Consider the following 20,960-nt stretch of genomic DNA (forward strand, 5'->3'; position numbering starts at 1 on the left):
ATCTTTCTTACGGTGTAATGGGGTATGTTACAGGTCCAGAAGTGGTGTGAGCCAGGGAAATTCCCTCCTATTACCCAAGGCAGGCCAAAGCGTAGAAATGAGCCAAACTGTATTTTCAGAGAAACTGAATTATGAGGAAGTTATTTTCCTCTCCTATTATGTTCCCTTGAAATCAGGGGCTATGATGTAAACTATTTGTAGTGCCATAACTATCCCTAGCTACTTGTCTTCAGTGTTTCTCTTGTTCACTTGTTTCTATGACTTCTGCTACTGCAGACCTCTCAAACCGAGTTAAACCCTGGGAAAGTAAACTATGCAGAGGAATCTTAAACTTGTGATGGATCTAATAAGATTTTCACTGTCTCTTAATTTCTGTGATCGTATCAAAGATTATTATTGTTTTTTGGCTTGGTTGGGGGGGGGGTTCAAAGAGATGCATGCACATGTTCCAATTTAAATTCGAAGTTATTGGATGCTTGGTTTCATGATGCGTGCTGTTCTGCAATGCAAGGTAGGTAGCTCTGTCTGTACTCGGGGCTGTGTATCCAACAGTTGACTTTTTGCTTATTGCTGTGTCTTAGGTTTGTGGAAAAGGATTATTTCACATCAAGCTGGTGATGACTGAGATTGATGCCCACATTTAGGAGCCTGTCATGTCTTCCCAAAATTCACTGATCCTTTGTCTGAAAAAAAACCACAATTGTGTGGTCTGGCAGTAGCATGTCTGTACATGTGCTAAAATTTCATTATAAGCAGTATAGTCAATACAATTGATTCACCTTACCCTTGAGTAGGCATCGTGCAGCTAGTTAGGTTAATTGTTTTCAACTTCATTGGCTAATAGACGAGATCTCCATTGACTACAGTGGGTTTACAGGTTTACACACCTTAATTCAGGTGCCTACCTGTAGGTGTCTTAGTCTTTAAATACTGTCTTGTATTCCGGATGGTAGTGCAAGTACAGGGTCTTGTCTTTCCAAATACATTCTGGATATATCCTGATGAGATTAGTAGTTATGTCTGCTTTTTCAAATTTCTTGCTTTTTTAAGTTTTTAGACTACAGAAGTTGATAAAAACCTCAGCTTGGTTTGTAGAGAGGTGGTTGAAGAAGGTGCTTTCTTTACATCTCTGACACTTTTGTGTTCCTTTGTATAATGAAAAATATACAAATATCCTTTCAGGGTGAACAGGGAAGTAAAAGACTGTATGTATGTATATACCACAAATTCAGCTGTAGCTGTTTGTACTGCAGTAGAAAGCAAGTTTCTTTTACTGAAGTTAGTGTGGGGGACCATGCACAAAACCCTTCTCTTCACTGCTTTCCAGATGTCTGGTGTTTGGACTCTTCAGGCTTTTTCTAAAGACTTCATTTTACATAATGCAATTTTTTCTTTTTTAGTAATGTAATACTTTCTAACAGTTCACATCTCCAGCATAGCCTGGGTATTTCATTTATTTCAAACTACGGTGCTGTTGATAGTGTTGTTATAGTGCCTATCACGCAGTGTCTAATCCAAGACTGCATGAGAACCCTGCAGTCAAGCATCTCCCTTTGAAAACTGTCCTGCCCCAATAACGTCATGTACAGCACTTACTGCAGTTTCTGTTACAGTAGCTCTGCGTGCAGCTTTCTGTGCCCAGTCCCACTCTGTGCTGCTTGTCCCACTCTGCCTCAACTCCCAACCTTATTCCCGAAGGTGGGGCAATGTTGTCTCTTCTTACCATATTTGCTAGTCCTTTTCCATTTCCCAGCAGAATGCGGGGTCATCAGTTGGTGTTTGAATCCTGGTTAGTGGATTTGGGGGTTTTGGCGGGTTTTTTGAGGTTTTTTTTGTTGTTGGGATGGTGGACCCTTAGGAAGAAAGGAGATGTTCCTAGTCCCCCTGTTTACCTTGTAGTTCACTTCCCATGTCACTGGAAAGTCCTAGCCTTCTGTTAAGTTTAGGGTGATTGTGGACAGAGATTAATATGGAGAGCAGAAGAGAGTCCCGTCTTCCCAAAAATCCCACCAACCCTTTGTCTAGAGGGAAAAAAGAAGTCATGTGATGTGGCAGTAACATGCTATCTTTTTACTTCTGTCTTTAAGTTTCCTCCTTGTCTTTAAATTACAAGGGGACTAGGGATAAAGCTGTTCAGTTATGAGACATTAGGATTAGAGTTTCAGACACTAAATGGATTTCTTTGTCAATTGTAAATCTAAGATACTGATTCAAATCTGCTTTAAAATAGGAGTCTCTCTTTTTCATGGGCTTTAGCATTGTTCTAAAGAACTTGGGTATGCCTGGTTTTGGTTCTAAGCATAAATCAAATTGATGCTTCTTGAGGCGAAAATTATCTGCATCTTTAATTAAGACCTGTTATATTTAGGAAACTGTATGTTGCATGCATGTTTAGATTTTGGATTTTTTTTTCAACTGTATCTGTTACTAACCTGTTTTCTTTTGCAGAACCCTGTGATAATATGAGAGAGATTCTCCAAAATGTGGCCAAATTACAAGGTGTTTCAAATATGAGGAAACTAGGTCACTTGAATAATTTTACTAAGGTAAGAGCTCAAATGGTGTCATAGAACAAGTGATCATACAGGCAAAAGGTTTTGAATGTACGCTGTCAAAAGTTGGCTGGGAGATTCATGAAGCAGCTTAATATCATGGAACAGTACTTGAAATCTACATACTATGGGAGATGAAAGGAGCAAATAAGGACAAGCAAATATGTGAATGCAGGGTTATGCTGAAGTTTGTCTACATGTCCTTCTGGTTGAATTTTTGTTGTATCTTAGTGCTTAGAAGCCTGAAATATCTCCCAATTAATGGGTTAAGTTGCACAAATAGAGCTAAAGATTGGTTCCTGCTCCACAGAATTGAATAAAAAATGTGAAATGCCAGACTCTCTGGATGTAAACTGACAAAGTATGGTGAGGGGGAGGACTGTACCAATGAGCATAATATGCAGTGGTTTGGACACTAATAGAATAGCAACTGTCAACTTTCACTGCAGGTTTCATAGTGAAAAAGATTTAAAGGGGTGATTTCTAGAAATGGTCTGTATTGCTGATTTTTGAGGTGCTTTTTCCAAATATGTGCTTCCAAATCATGGGAATGTGTCAGGTACTTGCCTGAAAGTATGATGGATATGTTGGAAGCTGTCGTTGTGAGCTGAGAGGAGGCAAGAATTAAAAACCGCAGGATGAGAGTGTAGGCTGAAGGAAGAGGCCATGAAAGGCCTTCAGAAGGAGAGCAAGTACAGTTTTTTGGGTAGATGAGGAACCTGTGGAGAGGAGCAGACAACTGATAGGAGGTGGGCAGGGAGTTAGGAAAAGGGTTTTTGTTGTAGCATACTGAATGGTTGTGGTTGGACCAGTGTTCCATTTGTCAAGGCAAGGGAAATTTGCATTGCAGTCAGTGAGCTGGGAGACATTGGAGCTTCAGTGTAAGTGTTACCGGAATGGATGGACTGATACTCAGAAGGAGCTGATAAGTTGTACACCTTTCTGGTAGAGTGCCACAGGTAGAGCAACATGCCTGAAGATGAAACCCAAGTTTCTGTGACAGAGGATGGATCCTGCAATCAGCAGTAGCCAAGAAACAAGGTAGTAGTGGAGAATTTTGTGGATAAAGTAAGGTTTACGTTATTGTTATTGTAAATGAGCTGATAACAAATCATTGAGTAAGATAACCAGGAGGCTACTTGACAGTTTTGAGACAATGTCAAGTGAAAGAACAAATGCTCAAGGGCAGGTTTGGGGGACCAATCGATAATGAGAAGGACAAATGTGCATGATAACCTTTGAAGTAGGCATGCTTCTTGGCTGTTAAAAGCACTCCTTGTAAGATTGAACAACATTTCAGTGGCAGAGTATAGGATTCAGTTAGCAGGAGGTTGAGTACTGGGTACAAAGTCAGAATAGCAAATAAATTTATCTTCTAGTGCATTAATAACAAATCTGTAAATGCTCCATTTTCTGAGTTGGTTCAGAGCACGTGTAGGTGCATAGCATTCACTGAGGAACTGAACTTACACTGAAATCTTTTCTTTGGGTCATTGCGTTATTGTGTCTGTCACTCTGTCAGACATCCGCCATTGACAAAATGCTGCTGTTTTTACTGAGATTCCAAACTGTGTTGAAAGAAAGCCCTTTATTCTGCTAGAAAAGGCTGATGTGTAGCTGTGTTCCCTTTTTGTGTTAATCTGGAAACTTTTAAATATGAGTGCTTCCAAGTTCTCTAGTTGCCTTCAAATTAGAGCTAGATTAGGTTTGCAGATGCATGATTCTAGCAAAAAGTCAATATTTGAAACTATGGATCTTAAAACAGTGTTCATTTTACTATCGAAAATCGGATGTTAAGCACCTATAAATGTGGTAAATTAGTAAATATGCATACTGTAATTAAAGGATGAACCAAAAATTCTTTTTAAAAGGTCATTTAGAAAAATAGAATAATTCCATAATTGACTATTTGAAGAATTTGTTCATCATACTTACTTGGTGTTAAAATTGGAAAATACTTACAAAAACACAAGGAAGGTTTTCATAAATGAGACTTAAGACTGGCAAGAAATGATGAATTTGTGAAAAGCAGCTTGCTAAAATTAAATATGACTTTTGAAGACAGAGACTGTAGTTCATAACCTGGTTTTGATCCTGAATCAAAGTGACCCTGTATAAGGGAATCATCGTACCCTGTCTAATGTTTAGCACTTGTTCTTGTATTCATCCCCCTGGAATATCTGCTTTATAAATGTATAACTTACACATTTGATTTTGAAAACTCTTCCTGGTTTTGTTTGAACTGTAAATGCAGTATGAAAATAGAATAAATTTACAAATTGTATTGTATTGTCTGCCTTGTGGTTGGAACAGCTCTGTTTTTCATTCCAGTGGTTAGGAGTGAAAGCCTGGAGCTTGGGGGAGATGGTTTTATTTCCTTTTTGCGCTCTGGTCTCCTACCATGAATTGATATAGTCTTAGTTCCCCCTGTGTGAAATAGGAGTGTGGGGAAGATAGATGTGCTAAGAGCTGAGGATGTTTGTATCCTGTCTTGGAATTATATTGAAGGTGAACTTGGTTTGTCTGTAAATTCTTGCATTTTATGGTCCTTTTTTGAAAAGCTACTAGTTATCTGGGGTATTTGTCCTATGGACAGGGAAGGGACCTTTGAAAATTTTTTATAGCATATTTCTGACAAAATAATACAGAAAAATCTATAAAATTTAACTCTTGCTAGGAATGTTATTATTCTTAAAAGAAAATGCTAGCACCAGTCTAAGCAGTTGCTCCTCACTGCCCCAGATTTTTCCTTCAAAGACTGAGCAAATCTCGCATTTGGAAGAAAGACTGTTCTACTTTTTTGGTCAGGGGAAGCAAAATGTTTGTATTCATATGGAAACAAGTAATGTAAGTTAACGCAGACTTTCCTGACAGAGATCATGGTAGACGTTAAGTTCTGTATTAATTTCAAGATATCTGAGGTGTGTTAGGTTCAGGTTTCTTTCCTTGAAAGAGGACTAGATTTTTAAGGTGGGGTTTGTTCCCCCCATGCCCCTTTATTTCAGGAGAAGGAAAGTAATCACCCTTTAAAAATTACTGAACTAGACTCCAGGATTTTATGCAGAAGTTAAATACTTTAAATAAAATTTAAACAAAAATGGTGGTCAGCAGTCAACAGGATTTGTTACTTTATCTGAAAGAATGATACCCTAAGGCAGATACTTTGTATGAAGCTTGCATGCCCAAGAGGTGTAACTCCCTTTTCATTTGTCTTTCCCTTCAAGATGAGTGTTAACAGGTGACTTCCAAGTCCCCACAGCACTCATACTTACTGTGCAAAGTATGTGGTATACATGATATTTTACAAAAACTTGCATTTCATTCATCAAGTTTTAGGTAGTACTACTTCTTAGTAAAAACGTTAATGTTCATGTTCTTTGGCTGCAGAACATGAGTTGTTCTTGCCCAGCAGGTGCTGTAAGTTTTCTGCTCCAAGAAATTAGCATTCCCAGTCTGGTGATACTCAGGCTATGGAAAATTTATGTTTAGTTCTGAATTGCAGCAGTGGCAGACTTAGAAATTTTTCTCCTCATCTGCTGCTCATCACCTAATAAGTGAAGCTGAAGTTTTGTGGGCAAAAAAGCTTATGAAGTACTGCCTAATCTGTATTAGACAGAAATAATCTTGTTGCTTTCAAACCACCTGTATCACTGTTTAAGCTAACCTGAATTTTGACCTCAAACCTGTTAATGGTCAGTGACACTTTCAGTCGTCACAGCAGTTCACAAGCTCGGTATGTGCCTTTGGCTTTGGTAAGCTGAGTAGGATTAGCCATCTTTCATTTATATGGCCAGCTACATAAGGCAAACACCTTGAAGTTTCCCAACCTCTGCTGATTAATACCAAAACATCATGGTTACTTCTTTGGGGTTTTCCCCACCCCCATGAGAAGTAGTAAGTGATAAATTACTGAAAACCAGAAGGAACTATACCATTGCATTTACTTAGTGGAAAATATCTTTTGGATTTGAAGTATTCATTTAGAATCCTGTATTATAAAAGGTTTATCCCACTGTTAGCTTCTGAGAGATCCTTTATACCTTTTTAAATCTGAAAACATATTTAAATAACGAACAGAAAAAAAGACCCACAAATGTTGTTATAGGGATTTCTGTTTTTCATTCAAAAAGAAAGGTGCTTCTTTAAGGACAAAATGAAACTTAATACATTTTAGCTTAAATTTAGCAATGAATAGCATCAGTGATATGGAAAATCATATTTTCAGTCTGCTCAGAACTAATTCTGTCATTATTTAATGAGGCTGTACTATTCTGCTCTAGATACCTGTTAGCTTTTGACCATGCTGCTAAATTTCACTAGGATATAAATTGAGTTTGGGACTATAGAGGCTTTCATGGATTTTCTGATTCATAATCCATCATTTTAGAGTCTCAGCTGTCCTTTGCAAAACCCAAGTATCTTAGAATCTGAATGCAGTATTGACTGACTAACATTCATCCAAGTAGCTAGTATGTAGCAGGTAGGAACAGAACATCTGCTTAGGAGCATTCAGCTGTGGAACAAACCTGGAGAGCTGATGGGTCTAAATCCAGAGTCTGCAATTTCAGTAGGGGCTTCTCTTAAGACCAGGAGTCTACTAAGTAGTCTCCTCATAAATATAACCAGTGATGGTTCAAACCGTATTTCCAAAATTACAGTATAATAATTATATTTCAGATGCATAGAATATCATACTTTTACCTAGCAATCGCTGTGACTATTCTGTTAAATGTAAATTTGAATGGTCTCAGTGTGCACTCAACTGGTGTATCCTGTTGACCTCCTGTGGTTTTGTTGTTTGAGCTACTGTTTCCAAGACATGTTGATGTGTTACTCATATTGCTATGACTCATCCAAGTAGCATGAAAAACTCATAGCTGACAGTAAACACGAAAAAAACCTTCACTGTAAATTAGTCACTGTCTGGCCTAGCCTAAGTACCATTTTGTCCTAATATTTAATCATACCCTCAAAGACTCTGTGCTATTCCCATTCATTGACTGTTATATCAAAAAATTTTGAATTTTAGAGTTGACTTATTGGCAGTTTTAACAAGCAAAGTATAGTCTGTGTTTGTGTGTGTGTATATATAAACATATATAAAATTTATTGTGTATATATTTAAAATATATACATTTTATATATAAGAAATATAGATAGATATGAAATATAAAGTGTATTTGCATGATTCCAGGCATTTACATTATAGGATAATCCATTGCCATTTTAGTGAAATATAGCAATGTGTAGTGAAAAGCAGCTTTAGTATTCTGGTACTGCTTGCCTACAAACTTACACTATAATGACATGCATATTAATTGTTAAATGTTACAGTCAAACATGACAGTTACTTGGCTTTGTCAGGAATTCAGCCATCTACAAAAGTCACTGCATTTGGGCCAGAATCATTGACCTGCTTAATGTTGTTTGAAGGTGAAATGAGAAGAAAGTGGCAAAGTTTTCCCTTTAATATAAGACCAGACATTTATAACTAGCAAATACCCAAAGCATTGAGACCAGCTGAACAGTATCTTCTTTATAGCAGCTTCCATGACTTTTTTTTCCGCCTTTTAAACATATATCAATCCAACCTTATTTTGCCAAGTTTTTTTTTCCTAGACTAAATAAACCTAATGCTGAGCCTTCATGGGTGTATTTTCTAGCTGCCTTGTACATTTTTCTGCTACACTTTTTCCAGTTTGTCTGCTCTTAAAATGTGGCATCCAAAATTTTGTTCTTCATGCAGTTTTGAGAGCAGCCTGTGAAGTGGGAAAAAAGGTCTCTTAATCTGAAACATAATGGAGTCCCATTAGTATTTCCAAGGGTAAAATTTCCTTCCCCCCCGCCTAAAATGACATCACATTAACTCATTTAGTTTATAGTTTCTGTAACTTACAGATCTTGCTTTCCTTTTGAAATTTGTTTTTGTATTTAACATTCTGAATGTTTTCTGGAAATACTGTATTTCTCTGCTGGACTCCTTTAAGTTTTTATTTGTCTGTTAATGTGTGGTACCCTGAAGGACATGATATGCTGTTCCTTTTATTTAATTGAATTTCCTTACTGAGTTTGGGCACTCCTTTCAAATCACTGAAACATTTTGAGTTCTGATCTTGCTGTCCATCTTATAAATTCTTTTCTAGCAGAAATCCTGTAAGCACACTACTGTGTGTAAATTGCAAAGAGAGCCAATACATAAGTAATAGTGGCCCATTGGAATGAGAGTAACCTAATAGCTAAAGTAGCTATTCCTGTACTTACTTTTTTTAGTCAATTTTTTCTGTTCATTCTCTGTGAGAAATATTTCACATGTACGCACAGACACCATCAAACACTTCAATAATTATCATCACGTCCAGAAATTTGTATCCACACAGCGGATGAACTTGATCAAAGTTATAACTGTTGTCAGGTTACATAACTGTATTTGAGTTTTGAGATAAGGTCAAGTTTCTTTCTACATCAGTGCGGGTGTGCGCAGTGGAAGCACACATATAGAGGAAAACAGTTGGTATTGAGCTAATAACTACACTGTATGTATTTGGTAAGAGTGGTTACTGACAACTAAACTAGAGCTGGTCCAGTGAACTGAATGCTCTTTAGTAATTGCAGCAAGTTAGGTGGGTTCCTGAAACACGTCATCTGCTTTAGTTTCATCTCAGGACCGCTCAAGATGCAAACCAAGAGTAGGTGCGATGATAGGAGACTTGCTTCAGAAATGCACTAGTGCACACAATAGCAGCTTTCTCAAAAATGTTTTTTCCTACATCAAAATTACAATTCTGATTGGTTTGGTTTTTTTTTAAAGTAGGAGGAAAGACTGTTGAGGATAGTCTGGTATGTTAAATTAGGATTTCTCATTTGTGTCTGGGGTGGAATGATGGGGGAGAAGTTTAGATGTATAAATGATGAACCTAAACAACTATTGATGTACTTGTCTAAAACTGAACAATGAACTGTTTTTACTCACTATCTTCTCACACTGTTTTGCTTACACTCTGCCAGCCAATTTTTACAGTTCATAAGATGTCAATAGAAATGCTAAAGCAGCAGTGGTGGCCTTAGGCAGTCCAGCAACATGGCATAAAAATAGATTGATGCTAGGAAGTGACATACTGTCATAACCAGTTAATGCACCAATTGTCTAGTTTTATTATCACTTAAATTTGAAAGGTGGGGGAAAAGAGGTTATATAATAACTTTCCTTATGTTTTGTAATCATCTTTGGTTATAGCCACTGTTAAGAAAAATGCAAAATCCAAAATATTTCAATTAACTTAGATTACTTGAGCCCAAATGCAGAGCCAATCCAGGCCAATTTAATAATCTGTCTCATTAACTGCTTTGGATTTCAGCATTATCGCTATGCATTTTTCTCACTGTATGAAAAATAATTTCTTAAAACGCAACGTGATCCTTGGAAGAATTTGTACTTGTTGAGCACAAACGTAAGTATTTTTGGATTTAAACCATCATGCTAATAAAATGGGTTTGCTTAAAAGCAGAGTTTCTGTATGATATGCTGGTTTTTCAAGTGGAGATGAAAAACAGAACGGGAGCATGGAACATGTTAAATATTTCAACTTACAGTAGCCTTAATTTAACTGTTCGTTTAGTTTATTATAAATTTCTTATTGTTAGCAGTAAATACATATAAAGAACATGGCACAGGTTTTTATATATTTTAATACTTTCAGAGCAGGGCTATTCACTAGTTAGCACAAACACTTCCTGAATTCCTCACTGAGGAGAAACTGTTAATGCCGTGCTGGCTCAGAACTGAACACATGGCGGTTTCAAAAAGAGAGGACAAAGTGCAAAGCTATTGCAATCAGTATTAGTCACTTGAGTTTTTGGAAGTGCTTAGAAAAGTGCTTTGGGATTTGGACGTGATAATGAAGTATTTTATAATTTTAGCTAGGGGCTGTAAATGAGGTTACTAGGAATTTCTTTGCTGCTCTTGCGAAGTAAAACGTCAACTCTTCTTACAGAAGAGAATGTTTTCCTTTCCTCAAGAGGCTAAAACATTGGCACGCACTAGATTGCTCCTTTTGAGATTGGTTTTGGACATAAAAACTGCACTTGTAAATCTTCAGTCTTGTGTTCAAAATTGATAGATATGGTTGAAATGTTCAGAATTTGCGACAGTTTATAGGTGTCTTTTTGTGTGCATAAATTCAACCTTTGCACTGATTTTTTCGGAGGTACAAGTTCTACGGAACTAATGGCAGGCCAGGCCACATGTCAGTTACAGGACAATTACCATTGGCAATGCCTTCTGATTTTTTTCCCCCCCCCCCCCTCCACTTGTGCTGCTGTGGCAGAACATGACAGTGGGCCATCAGTGTCAATCTTTGCTTCAAAACTCTCACCTGAGCCCTCTTCTTGAATGCAGATGTGCTTTGACTTTAGTCTTTTTCATCTCTACTCAGGTTACCAATTGCCCTACTAGTGGCTTTTCTGAAAAGAGCTTAAAGGCAGCAAGAGGAGCAATCTGGAGTTGAAAAATTGACTCGTAGGCAGCTTACACAATTGTGCAAGCTTTTCTGTAGTATGAGAGGCCACAGATTGTGTGTGTCTGGCGTATATAGGAAAAGAACGCTGACAGCAGAAAATCTCAGAAATTCTCAGTTTGAAGTTGGTACGCTTCCCCTTGCCATGAATGAAATTCCTCAGGTTTCTTGGAAAGCATTGCCAGAAATCTACAGTTTTACATAGTCATTTTTAAAGAGTTATAAATAATAGACATTTTCTTTTATTTTCAGCTTCTTTGTAATACTGGCCATGCTGAAGAAAAGCTAGGTTTTACATATGACAGCATCATAATATGGTAAGTAGTAAGGAACACTAGAGCAATACTAGGGTTCTTTAATTGTCCTAGGTGCAATGAAATAAACTTTATTTGTACTTTTGAGCTAGTATTTTGTATTTTTAATGTATTTGAAATTTCATAATGCAAACATATACCTTACAAATATTTTAAGAGTAAAATCAGAAGTACATTATTCGCTTTCAGGCAAAGAGAGGGAAAAAACCTCCAAGTTAAAAGTGTGGATTAAGTACTTGCAGAAAGCACTTTTAGTAAAAATGTGCACCTACAGAATTTAGAGCATACTCTTGATGTAGAATCAGGATTTAAAGATAAACATTTTATGTTATTTTGGTGTGTATATATGTCTGTAGCATTGCTTTCCCTGCTACTAAAACGCCCTGTGTATGTACTTTCAAGTGGAATTTTCCTATATTTTGTTGCCATTTCTGACAGTCAAAAGTAACTACATGCTTATTTCCAGAACTTCCGTGTTTCTACACAGACATTGGTAAATTTGTCCTGAGGCTTAGCATTGGTGGCAGAAACAACTAAGGTCTAGTATTTAATATGACTTTGTGTTGTTTCAATTTAGTTATCTGACTTAGGAAAGCAAGCCTAGAAAAGCTAGTCACTCTTTAAGTAAAATGTTGGGAAAACTTGTGTAATTTCTTGTGGAAATACTGTAAGTTTTTTTCCTTAAATAGAACTGATTTTCCATGCTAGAACTAAAAAATTAAAAAATGTTAATATAGTTTTGTGAATGCATATTTTGCTGTAAGCTTTAATAGGTTATCATATTCTGATCTTATTTATGTAATCTATTCTAGTGCTTTATGATGGGACTAAACATGTCTTAAGAGTGTAACTTCAAAATTCAGAGTTCTTTACCAAATATTTTTAAATACAAGTCTTAAAAGGTTATGCAAATACTAGTGTGTGTTTTTATAGGAAGAAGTTTGCAGAAGGATCTGCTAATCCAAACACAATTACGGATATTGATAAGGAAGAGATAAAAATGTTGTTCTCAGCAGACTTGTGAAGAAAAATAGCCCCCTACTTAGAAAAAAATGCCAAAAATGGCTTCTCAAAAAAATAATAATATAGCAGGAAAATTATCTTGGTTAGTGTTGTTACTTTTGTCAGTCCAATGGTTCCTCTGTGTATGTACATGAGAAGCAAATTTTTTATGCATATATGTAGGTTATTCTGCTATAGTGATAATTTTTCAAACTCAAGGACACCACTCAAATACTCACATTTTAACAACCACAATCGTGCTGCTTGGTGGTTCTTCAGAAATATTTACAGGATAGATTGTTTTCATGAAATACAGACTTTTGAGGCAAATTTTAAAATTCTGCTCTACAGAGTTATAGCCATTCTGCAGTAGTACTCTGTTTGCAGGTTATTTTGCTATACAGCATACAGCCATTCTAAGTAACTTGCAAATACTGAACTTTCAATTAATTTTGGAAACGACCTTCAGGTAGGCTGAGTATCTATATTCCTTTGAAAATAACATGTAAGTTCTGTAATTTGCTCTACTGATGTTCCCAGCGTTATCTTAGATTTCCATAGGGAAACCTTTTTGTTCTACAGAACAAACTTGTTTTTCTTTGAAAACATGATAAGTTATTTGGATGCAAGAAATACTTTGAGTTTTCTGCATTTGTGAAGTATGAATGGCTAACCTTAAAGCATTAAACTGTAAGGGAATCAATGATTTCAAGAATAATTATAGATTTCCTATAAAGTTCTAGGTTTTGGGGTCAGTAACTTTGATAGAATATTTACCCAAACCAAAGACAGTTGCAGTATGCAATAATTGCAATTATTCTCAAGTTAGAGATCTGTTTTTTAGAACTCATTCTCTTTTTAGAATTTTGTTAGTCCAGGTGCCTGATTATAGTTTCTTCCTGCCAGCAGATGGAGATAATAGTGACACATTTTGTTGTCATTCCCAGTGTAGATGGGTCTTCCCGGTTCCCAGAGCACCATACCATTGACAGATGAGAGGAAGCCTTGAGCCATGAAGAAAATGGAGTGTTGGTAGGCCTCAGAAACTTTTGAGGTCTTTTAGTAATGTGCCAAAAGGCTTTGGCCATAAAAGCAAAATTCAGAACATTCACAATGACCTGGCTGGATCAAACAAAGATTTGTCAAAACCATGGTTGTCTTTCTATAGTGAATGGATGAGATGCTTTAGAAAAAGGTGTGAGAATGATCCTGTAATAGGTAGTGAATATCCTTTCTTATTCCATCCTTTGTTAGTTCTTCCAGACTTTTTACCAGTCTTAATGTTTATCAGCCTTAACGCTGTCTTAGTTATTTTCATTTCTGCAGTGATGCTTAAAATACTAGGGCAAGTAGTATTCGGTTACTTTTTGTCTTACACAATCATGATGTCTTTTTGGCACTTTCAGCCACAGATGCACGTGGAGTGTGCATATCAAAATAATTTTCTTGATCTGATGGCTATTTTAGAATCATGTAGTATGGGTTTATAATACAGTTTTTTATCCTGATGTGCGTTAAGTCACATCTAATAATCTTGAGTTTTCTTCACTATCTTGTTAACTATGCATACAGATAATTTTTAAGTTCCCTTGAAATTTTTCATAACCCCAGCCTATTCCCATTGATATCAACTACATTGCCCTCTGTATTTCTGCCCTCCCTGCTTCCTCCAAATCAAGAATTGTATACTAAATATTGCCTCCAAAAGGAAATTGTGAACCTGGATAAAATTCAGGACAAAAAACTGTCAGGATAAAAATTTTCCATTCACCTCCGCTCTTTGAATTAATATTTTCCGATTTTGATTTGCAAAACTGTTTTTCATATATCTCTCTCCCCCCCCCCCCCAAACACTCTTTTCGCAAAACACTGCCACACTCTTCAGCAACAACTTACGCCTTTTTATACAGTATTGTAATAACTCCTTTCAAGTTTTTCAGAAGATTAGTAGAATATAGTTTGTGTAAGCTCTACTGGGTGCTTCACATGGCTAACCAGTTTTATTTTAAGGTGATTTTATTTTAAGATCATAAACAGTCCTCTGGATGCCCTTTGGAATCCTTTTTGTATAGACCTGTTCATCGCGTTTTCTCCATCTTGGCCACTACTGTTTATAATACGGTGCTAGCAAATATATACAGATAGTTCATGTTAATGTTCTTTCCAAACACTTAGATGTGAAGATTGGTGGGCCTCTGACAATACTTACTAATAGATTTCTCCCAGTTCTTCCATCGTTTTCACTTTTTAGTCTGACTCATATTTTGTTTAATAATAAAAAAGGCTTTAGGATAGGAATCTTCATGCAGATCTCTAAAGCAGTGACCTAGGATGAAGAAAATACTTGTTTCTGTCATACCTCTGTCAGTTTCTTATTTGCTTCATTATTTCTCCTTTTCCTTTTGGGTTATCCAGTGGGTCCAATTTTAACTTTTCAAGTTTTCTCCTTGTGGTATAGCTGAGAAGTCAGAACACGTAGACACATACAGACACATGCGCATAGGTGTGTGGGTTTTTTCTGCCTGCTGTAGCATATCTTCATTGTCTTTATAAGGTCAGGTTTGTCTGAGGTTTTTGCAGTTCAGTCACTGACTGGTGACTTCTTTTGTTTAGTTTTTGTTTTTAATGGAGAGATTTTAGTTCAGCCTTGTACACTTCCATATGTCACTGCTTTCATTGGACCTTTATGGATTTTTATGGCCTTTATTTAGGTCTGTATCTTTCTGGCTAGCTATATATTTTCATTGCATTCTTACTATGTAAAGATAGTGACACGTCCCTTTTTGGTACCTTCTGCTTTTGGATGTTGAATCTCGTGATAGTGTTGTCCTTTGTAGTGGTTTCATTGTTGCCAATTCTTAAATTAACTTCTGTCTACAAATTAAGAATATCCTCCTCTTGTGAGTTGTAGAACAAGCTTTCAAAGCATTATTGCTTTTGAGAAACTACTTGTCTAAAGACTGTTTTGGTCTGCCATTCAAGAAATGTTTTCCTTTCAAATATAAAAGTAATGTACTTTATGAGGGGGAAAAAATCCAGATTCAGTATTTGGCTGTCCTAATAAGAAATGTCATGGATAGCAACAACACCGTTTGCATGAGTAATGGGTAACTTCTGCCCTAAAAGGAAACTGCTGAAGCGTCTTAAACTGGCATAGCCAAACCAATTGTAAACTGTGAGGTAAAAGTTCAAATAGAAAAATACCACTGAGTAGAACTGAGTCTTATGTGCTCATCCCTCAGACTTCCATCTCTGCAAAGCTGCAAAACTAGAAACAAAGCATGACTCATGATCTAAAGAATACCTGTGATGTACTCAGCATAATTGAAGAGTTACTGCTTTTCTTGAATTATTTTGGAAATAAATATCTCCTCTAGTACAACTTTTTTTAGAGGAATAATTTATCTTAACCTCACAGTATTGAGAACCTGTTTTTTATTTGCTTCTAGCTCAGCTTAAAGTAAGTAAATAAAGGCAATTAGTGGCACTCTTTTTATGTGAAGAATCATATTTGATACAGCAAAGATGGTCTTCCTGACATAATTCCCTACTTGGTGCTGAAAGTAATAATCAGTTCATCTTTATTTGCATATAGTATTGCAGCCTTTCTGCTTTGTCTAGATATCACCTGGAAGTAGGTTCCTGTTACAGTGACTTTTACACAAGCCAATTAATCTCCAGAAAGATTTAGAAGATTTTTGGCCTTGGAGTAGCTGATTACCATGCATGACAATCCTAGAATAAGGAAGAAAAAAAAAAAGCCATTTGTATAGGTAGAAATTCAGACTCACTGGCTGAAGTATTTACATTCTTAGATGTCCACTGAAAGAATCCTACTAAAATAGGTCACTTGAGGGGGTTGGGGTTCCCCCCCCCCGGTGTAGTCAAGGAAAAGGGGCGAATATTTTGAGGGCCTTCAAAAGGACAGTGTGTCACTTAATACTTTCAAACTTCATTTCTGGAGGCCTTCAGTGTATCGTTCTTTTCACCTAGATGGTGAATTTAGGAAATTACATTATGATGGCAGTTATGGTTAGGAAAGCTCACCTCAGTGCAAGCAAAATGCTTTCAAAATCTGTCTAAAGAGAAATACATTTTGGTTATACGTTAAAATGAAATCTGTAGAAATCTGTACTGTGTTGGGCTGTTTAAATTATGACTGTCATATTTCATGTAAACTTAACATGATGCTATAACATCTTTAGTGAGGGGTGCATATGATTACTTAAGGTACAAATTTGTCTCTACTAGGTGTCAAGAGATTATTTTTGAGGGCTTGTGCTTATGTGTTGGCAGTCTAGCAGAGGAGGAAATGCTCTACCTGTTAATTTTCTTGGACTAATATTGTGCTCAGCTGTTTTGTCAGATAACAAGTCGTATACAGGTCTTGGTCATGTATCATTTCATGGATGTACAAGCTGTTCTTTGGGGGGGGGGGGGGGGGGATTGGTTTAATTGGTTTGTGGCTTTTTCAGATTCATACATTGTCTACAACATCTGCTGGCAGGGTGAAGGTTTGCCTTCTAGGCTGTACAGGTAAATATCTCAAAGACAGAAAATTAATGTAGAACATTTCTTTCTCAAAATCAGACTTTTTATTTTAAGTGAGTAGGTGGTAGCTGCATGTTAGATTGTGAAGTCTACCTGCTGCTAAATAATTGTTTGTCCCCCTTGTTTTCTTCATTGTAGTCTGAGGTTAGCTTTACTAAATGAAGCAAAAGAGGTGCGAGCAGCAGGATTGCGAGCACTCCGCTATCTCATTCGAGACTCCAGTATTCTCCAGAAGGTGCTAAAGTTGAAAGTGGATTACTTGATAGCCAGGTAATTTTTCTCTTCCTTCTTGTTGTAAATTGTACAATTGTAAATCACTTGCTTTTTCATGGTTGAGACAGGTGATAAAAGGTGTTTTCATATCCTCTTACGTTCTTGATACGTAGTTTTATAAAAGCCAGTTTTCTTCAATATGAATAACATCCTTTAAAAATAGAAGGATAATACATCACACCGGCTAATCCAAATAAAATGCTGACAATATATGATATACTATGAGTAATCTAAAAAATTCCTATGTTTTTCAATCATAAGTGCCATTAATCATAAATTAATCTGTGGTGTTATTAGAAGGTTGAAACATCAGTAATTTTCATGTCTTGAGTTGTTTCATGGAAGTTGTTCTGATTCTTTGTATTATCATAGTGCTTCAGAGCCTCTAGTACAAAGTCAGGGCTAAAAAGTAGTTCATGCCCAAGAATTTGTAATCTAAGTATAACCCATGACACAACAGAAGAATACCAAAGGGCAAACTAAGAATGACATAATAAGATCAGTAGGATAAATAGATTTAAATATTAGCATTTCTTGTGCTTCCTTTGTTAAAATCTTCTTGGATTTAATATACTGATATAGATTTGTGTGTGTTTCTGTTTATAAATATACACACATAGTCAGTTTTAGTGTGCTGTTTAATTTTGTTGGAGCAAAAGGACTTTTCTGATCTGAGAACACACACAAAACATTGATGTGAAACATTACAAATACTTTGTTTAGTCTCATTTGAAATGACAAATGCAGCTAGCTCAGAAAATATTTGTTGAAGCTGTTACGCCTTGCCATTGTATATTTTAGAACATTCTAGTGATTTAATTATAATGAAGATAACTGAAAAAAAAATATAAACCGAAGCTAATTGACCAATCATAATGAGTATGCTTGCTGAAAGGCAGAATTTTTAAACAATCAGTCATAATACTTTCTTCTGTTTATTCAATTGCATAAATACTAAAACGTGAGATGTTAACAGTTAAGGTGAAAGTTAGCATTGTTATAAACAAAATGTGGTTTTTAACTTATTTTAGGTGCATCGACATACAGCAGAGTAATGAAGTAGAAAGAACACAAGCACTTCGATTAGTCAGAAAGGTAAAATCTAACTATGTATGGTCTTATCAGCTATGCCAGTCAGTTATGCTGACTCCTGGTTTTCTCCATCAGCAGGTTTTTTTTCACACAGTCTCTTAATACCTTACTTTACTTTATCATGTGAGAAGAAATTATAGCTGATAATTCAAAAAAGAGAAGGAAGGATAGTGCTGAGGCTTGTTTTGATTTTAATCTCTTACCACTGAGAATCTCGAGTGGGCTAGAAAAGTCCTACTAATTTTCCAGGATCATACTGGACAAGATTTGGGAAAAACTTGCCAAATGATGAATGCAAGGGTATAAGAACCATATTACTAAGTTTTATCTAATGACTTAACTTTATTGTATAGTGTGTTTTAGGCATCTGTGAATCAAGGATGGGAGATTTTCTGCCATTTGAGAAATGAGGCAAATCGGCATCACTGGAGTAATCAGTTGAAGGAATGCTTCTAGCCTTACTGCTTTATCCATAGAGGTTGATGCTATCCATAGTTCTTCTCTCAGATACACAATAAGACATAGTTAATATGTGGTGGTTACTGTACTGTGTACCCATGGACATGAGATGTTTGAAGCTGTGATAGCTGCATTTTCAAGCTCATCCTAGAGAAATTGGCACATACAGATACTGAAGGTATTTTTTCAGGCAACATAGTATTCTGCCTTTGTACTGGGCTTTACTATTCTTTATCGTGCTTATATTCTTCTACTGAGCATCTTAGGAAAAACTACCAAAGACTTGAGTAACGTTTGAAGTAGTTGGAAGAATGGTTCCCCAGGAGCACTATGTGTGTTTAATCTGTTTTGTGTGTATATGTATTTTTAAATATATATATTTAGGTTGAAAATATGGAAGTTCGATATGCAATTCCTTTTCTTATAATGAGCTCACTTGGTTTCTGTCTTACAGAAGAGACAATATGCTTGATTAACAATTGTGACAAAAAGAGATTTTTAAAGCTTAAACACCACCCCCACCCCTAAACCCAAACAATCAAAAACGACAACCACAAAGGAGTGGATCCTTGAGAAAGTCACAATTTATAAAAGTTCTTTGCTGATCTGCTTTAAAAAAGAGCTTCAATGTAGAGTCAGAATAACTTAAATCAGAAGATGGCATGGAAACACGTTTATAATGAATTAGGTTTTTCTGGGTCAGAAATTTGTCCTCATTATTCCTGGGCTTTTTTGAGCATTTCCTAGTTGAGCAAAGACTTCTGTCTTGCTTGAAAGAAACAAGAGGAAGCAAGAGAAATAAACCCATTAGTTTGATTTGAAAAAATGACCCTGAAAGGTCAGCATTAAAAAACCATACCGCTGATGACCAGTGCTTTTTTTTTCCTCCATCATTGTACAAGGATGCTGTGCATGGGATGTACGTGCATGGAATGTACATGCTGTACAGGGATGGTTATGGTTCTTCCATGCTGAGAACTATGTTGATGAAAAATGTTTCCTAACATCTTTTGCTACCTAGAACATCCTTGTTTCTTAAAAGACAATGTCAGACAAACAAAAAGCCACCCAACCTGGCTACCAGTAAAGTTAACACCTTTTTCATGTCCTGTCTGGCCTACAGCAGTTAAGCATGCATCGGCATAGAGCAGTTAGTACTTGAGAAACTCTCACAAGGAATACTGTGGCACAGGTCCTGAATGGCACGTTCTGTGTTTTCACACTGTCTTTTTGTTACCCTGCTCTAGCCCTTTTTGCATCTCTCTTCACCTCCCTCAATATCTCAGACTCAGCGGTTTGATACCAGGATTCCTACAAGATTGTATAAAGGTCTAGAAGAGGAGAATGAATGGCAAATATAACAGAGTTAATTCATTTGTGCAGGAGGTAATTTACTGTGAGCCATGGAAGAGCTGAACTGGCTCTTCCACCAGCATCATAGAACTATTGTTTTCAGTTTCAAAGTCTGGATGCAATTCTTTAACCTCATCTTTGATAGCAAAAATGCCTATCTAAGAATAGCATAGATATAAAACTTTAAAATTAAAACATTCTCTTGCTTTCTTCTCTTCCTTTTCACAGAGTAGAAGAACAAAATACAAAATATTAATCCTATTCTATGAATTTATAAAAGACACTTAATGTTAGACTTGTTTAAAAAAAATAGTATAGGAAGAGAAAAGAAAAACAACTTTTTAAACTTGGTTTCTGATTTTTTTTTTTAAGGTTTTGAGTGCTCACTGTCTCTCTTTGACTGTAATCACCTCTATATTTCCTAGTAAGCGCTTTTGCAATTTTGCTTCAGAAAGCATTTTTCCATCTAATAGAAGTCAATAAGACCATTTTTTTTATAATTTAATAAGCAGGATGTTTTATTTTCAAAGCAGAAGTCAGGGTTAGGTACAATATGAACCACCTTCTTTCTTCCTCTTTTTTTAAAGGAATCTTTAAATACGAAATTCATAGTCTTTGTTACTTATTTCATCATACCTGCTTGTTAAGTAGCTTTACATCACCTGTCCTTGGTCTTTAGAACTGCATTTCAATACCTAGAGCAGAATGAAAGCAAATGCAAAAGTTTATATTTATTCTACTAATGTACTTGGAATTGAATATTAAAAGAAAGAAATCTTTCCTTCGCATGCCTTAAAACCAAAGAAAACAAGCAGAACAGCCTAAAGAGGCTGCTTGTGTCCTCACACAAA

The 20,960-nt window shown here is 36.2% G+C and overlaps 1 protein-coding gene across 1 annotated transcript in view; it reads left to right on the plus strand.

Annotated features, from left to right (window-relative positions):
- Nucleotides 1-2,453: 2,453 nt before the first annotated feature.
- The window catches only part of RICTOR (RPTOR independent companion of MTOR, complex 2), a 67,708-nt gene continuing 49,201 nt past the window's right edge, over nucleotides 2,454-20,960 (plus strand). The window contains exons 1-4 of the mRNA XM_009329431.1: nucleotides 2,454-2,546; nucleotides 11,318-11,382; nucleotides 17,071-17,202; nucleotides 18,237-18,300. Coding sequence (XP_009327706.1) covers nucleotides 2,463-2,546; nucleotides 11,318-11,382; nucleotides 17,071-17,202; nucleotides 18,237-18,300 — 345 coding nt within the window. The 5' untranslated portion in view covers nucleotides 2,454-2,462. The remainder of the gene's footprint in view (nucleotides 2,547-11,317; nucleotides 11,383-17,070; nucleotides 17,203-18,236; nucleotides 18,301-20,960) is intronic.

The sequence above is a fragment of the Pygoscelis adeliae genome, unplaced genomic scaffold, assembly GCF_000699105.1.
Source record: "Pygoscelis adeliae isolate BGI_AS28 unplaced genomic scaffold, ASM69910v1 Scaffold47, whole genome shotgun sequence".
NCBI classification, from domain to species: domain Eukaryota; kingdom Metazoa; phylum Chordata; class Aves; order Sphenisciformes; family Spheniscidae; genus Pygoscelis; species Pygoscelis adeliae.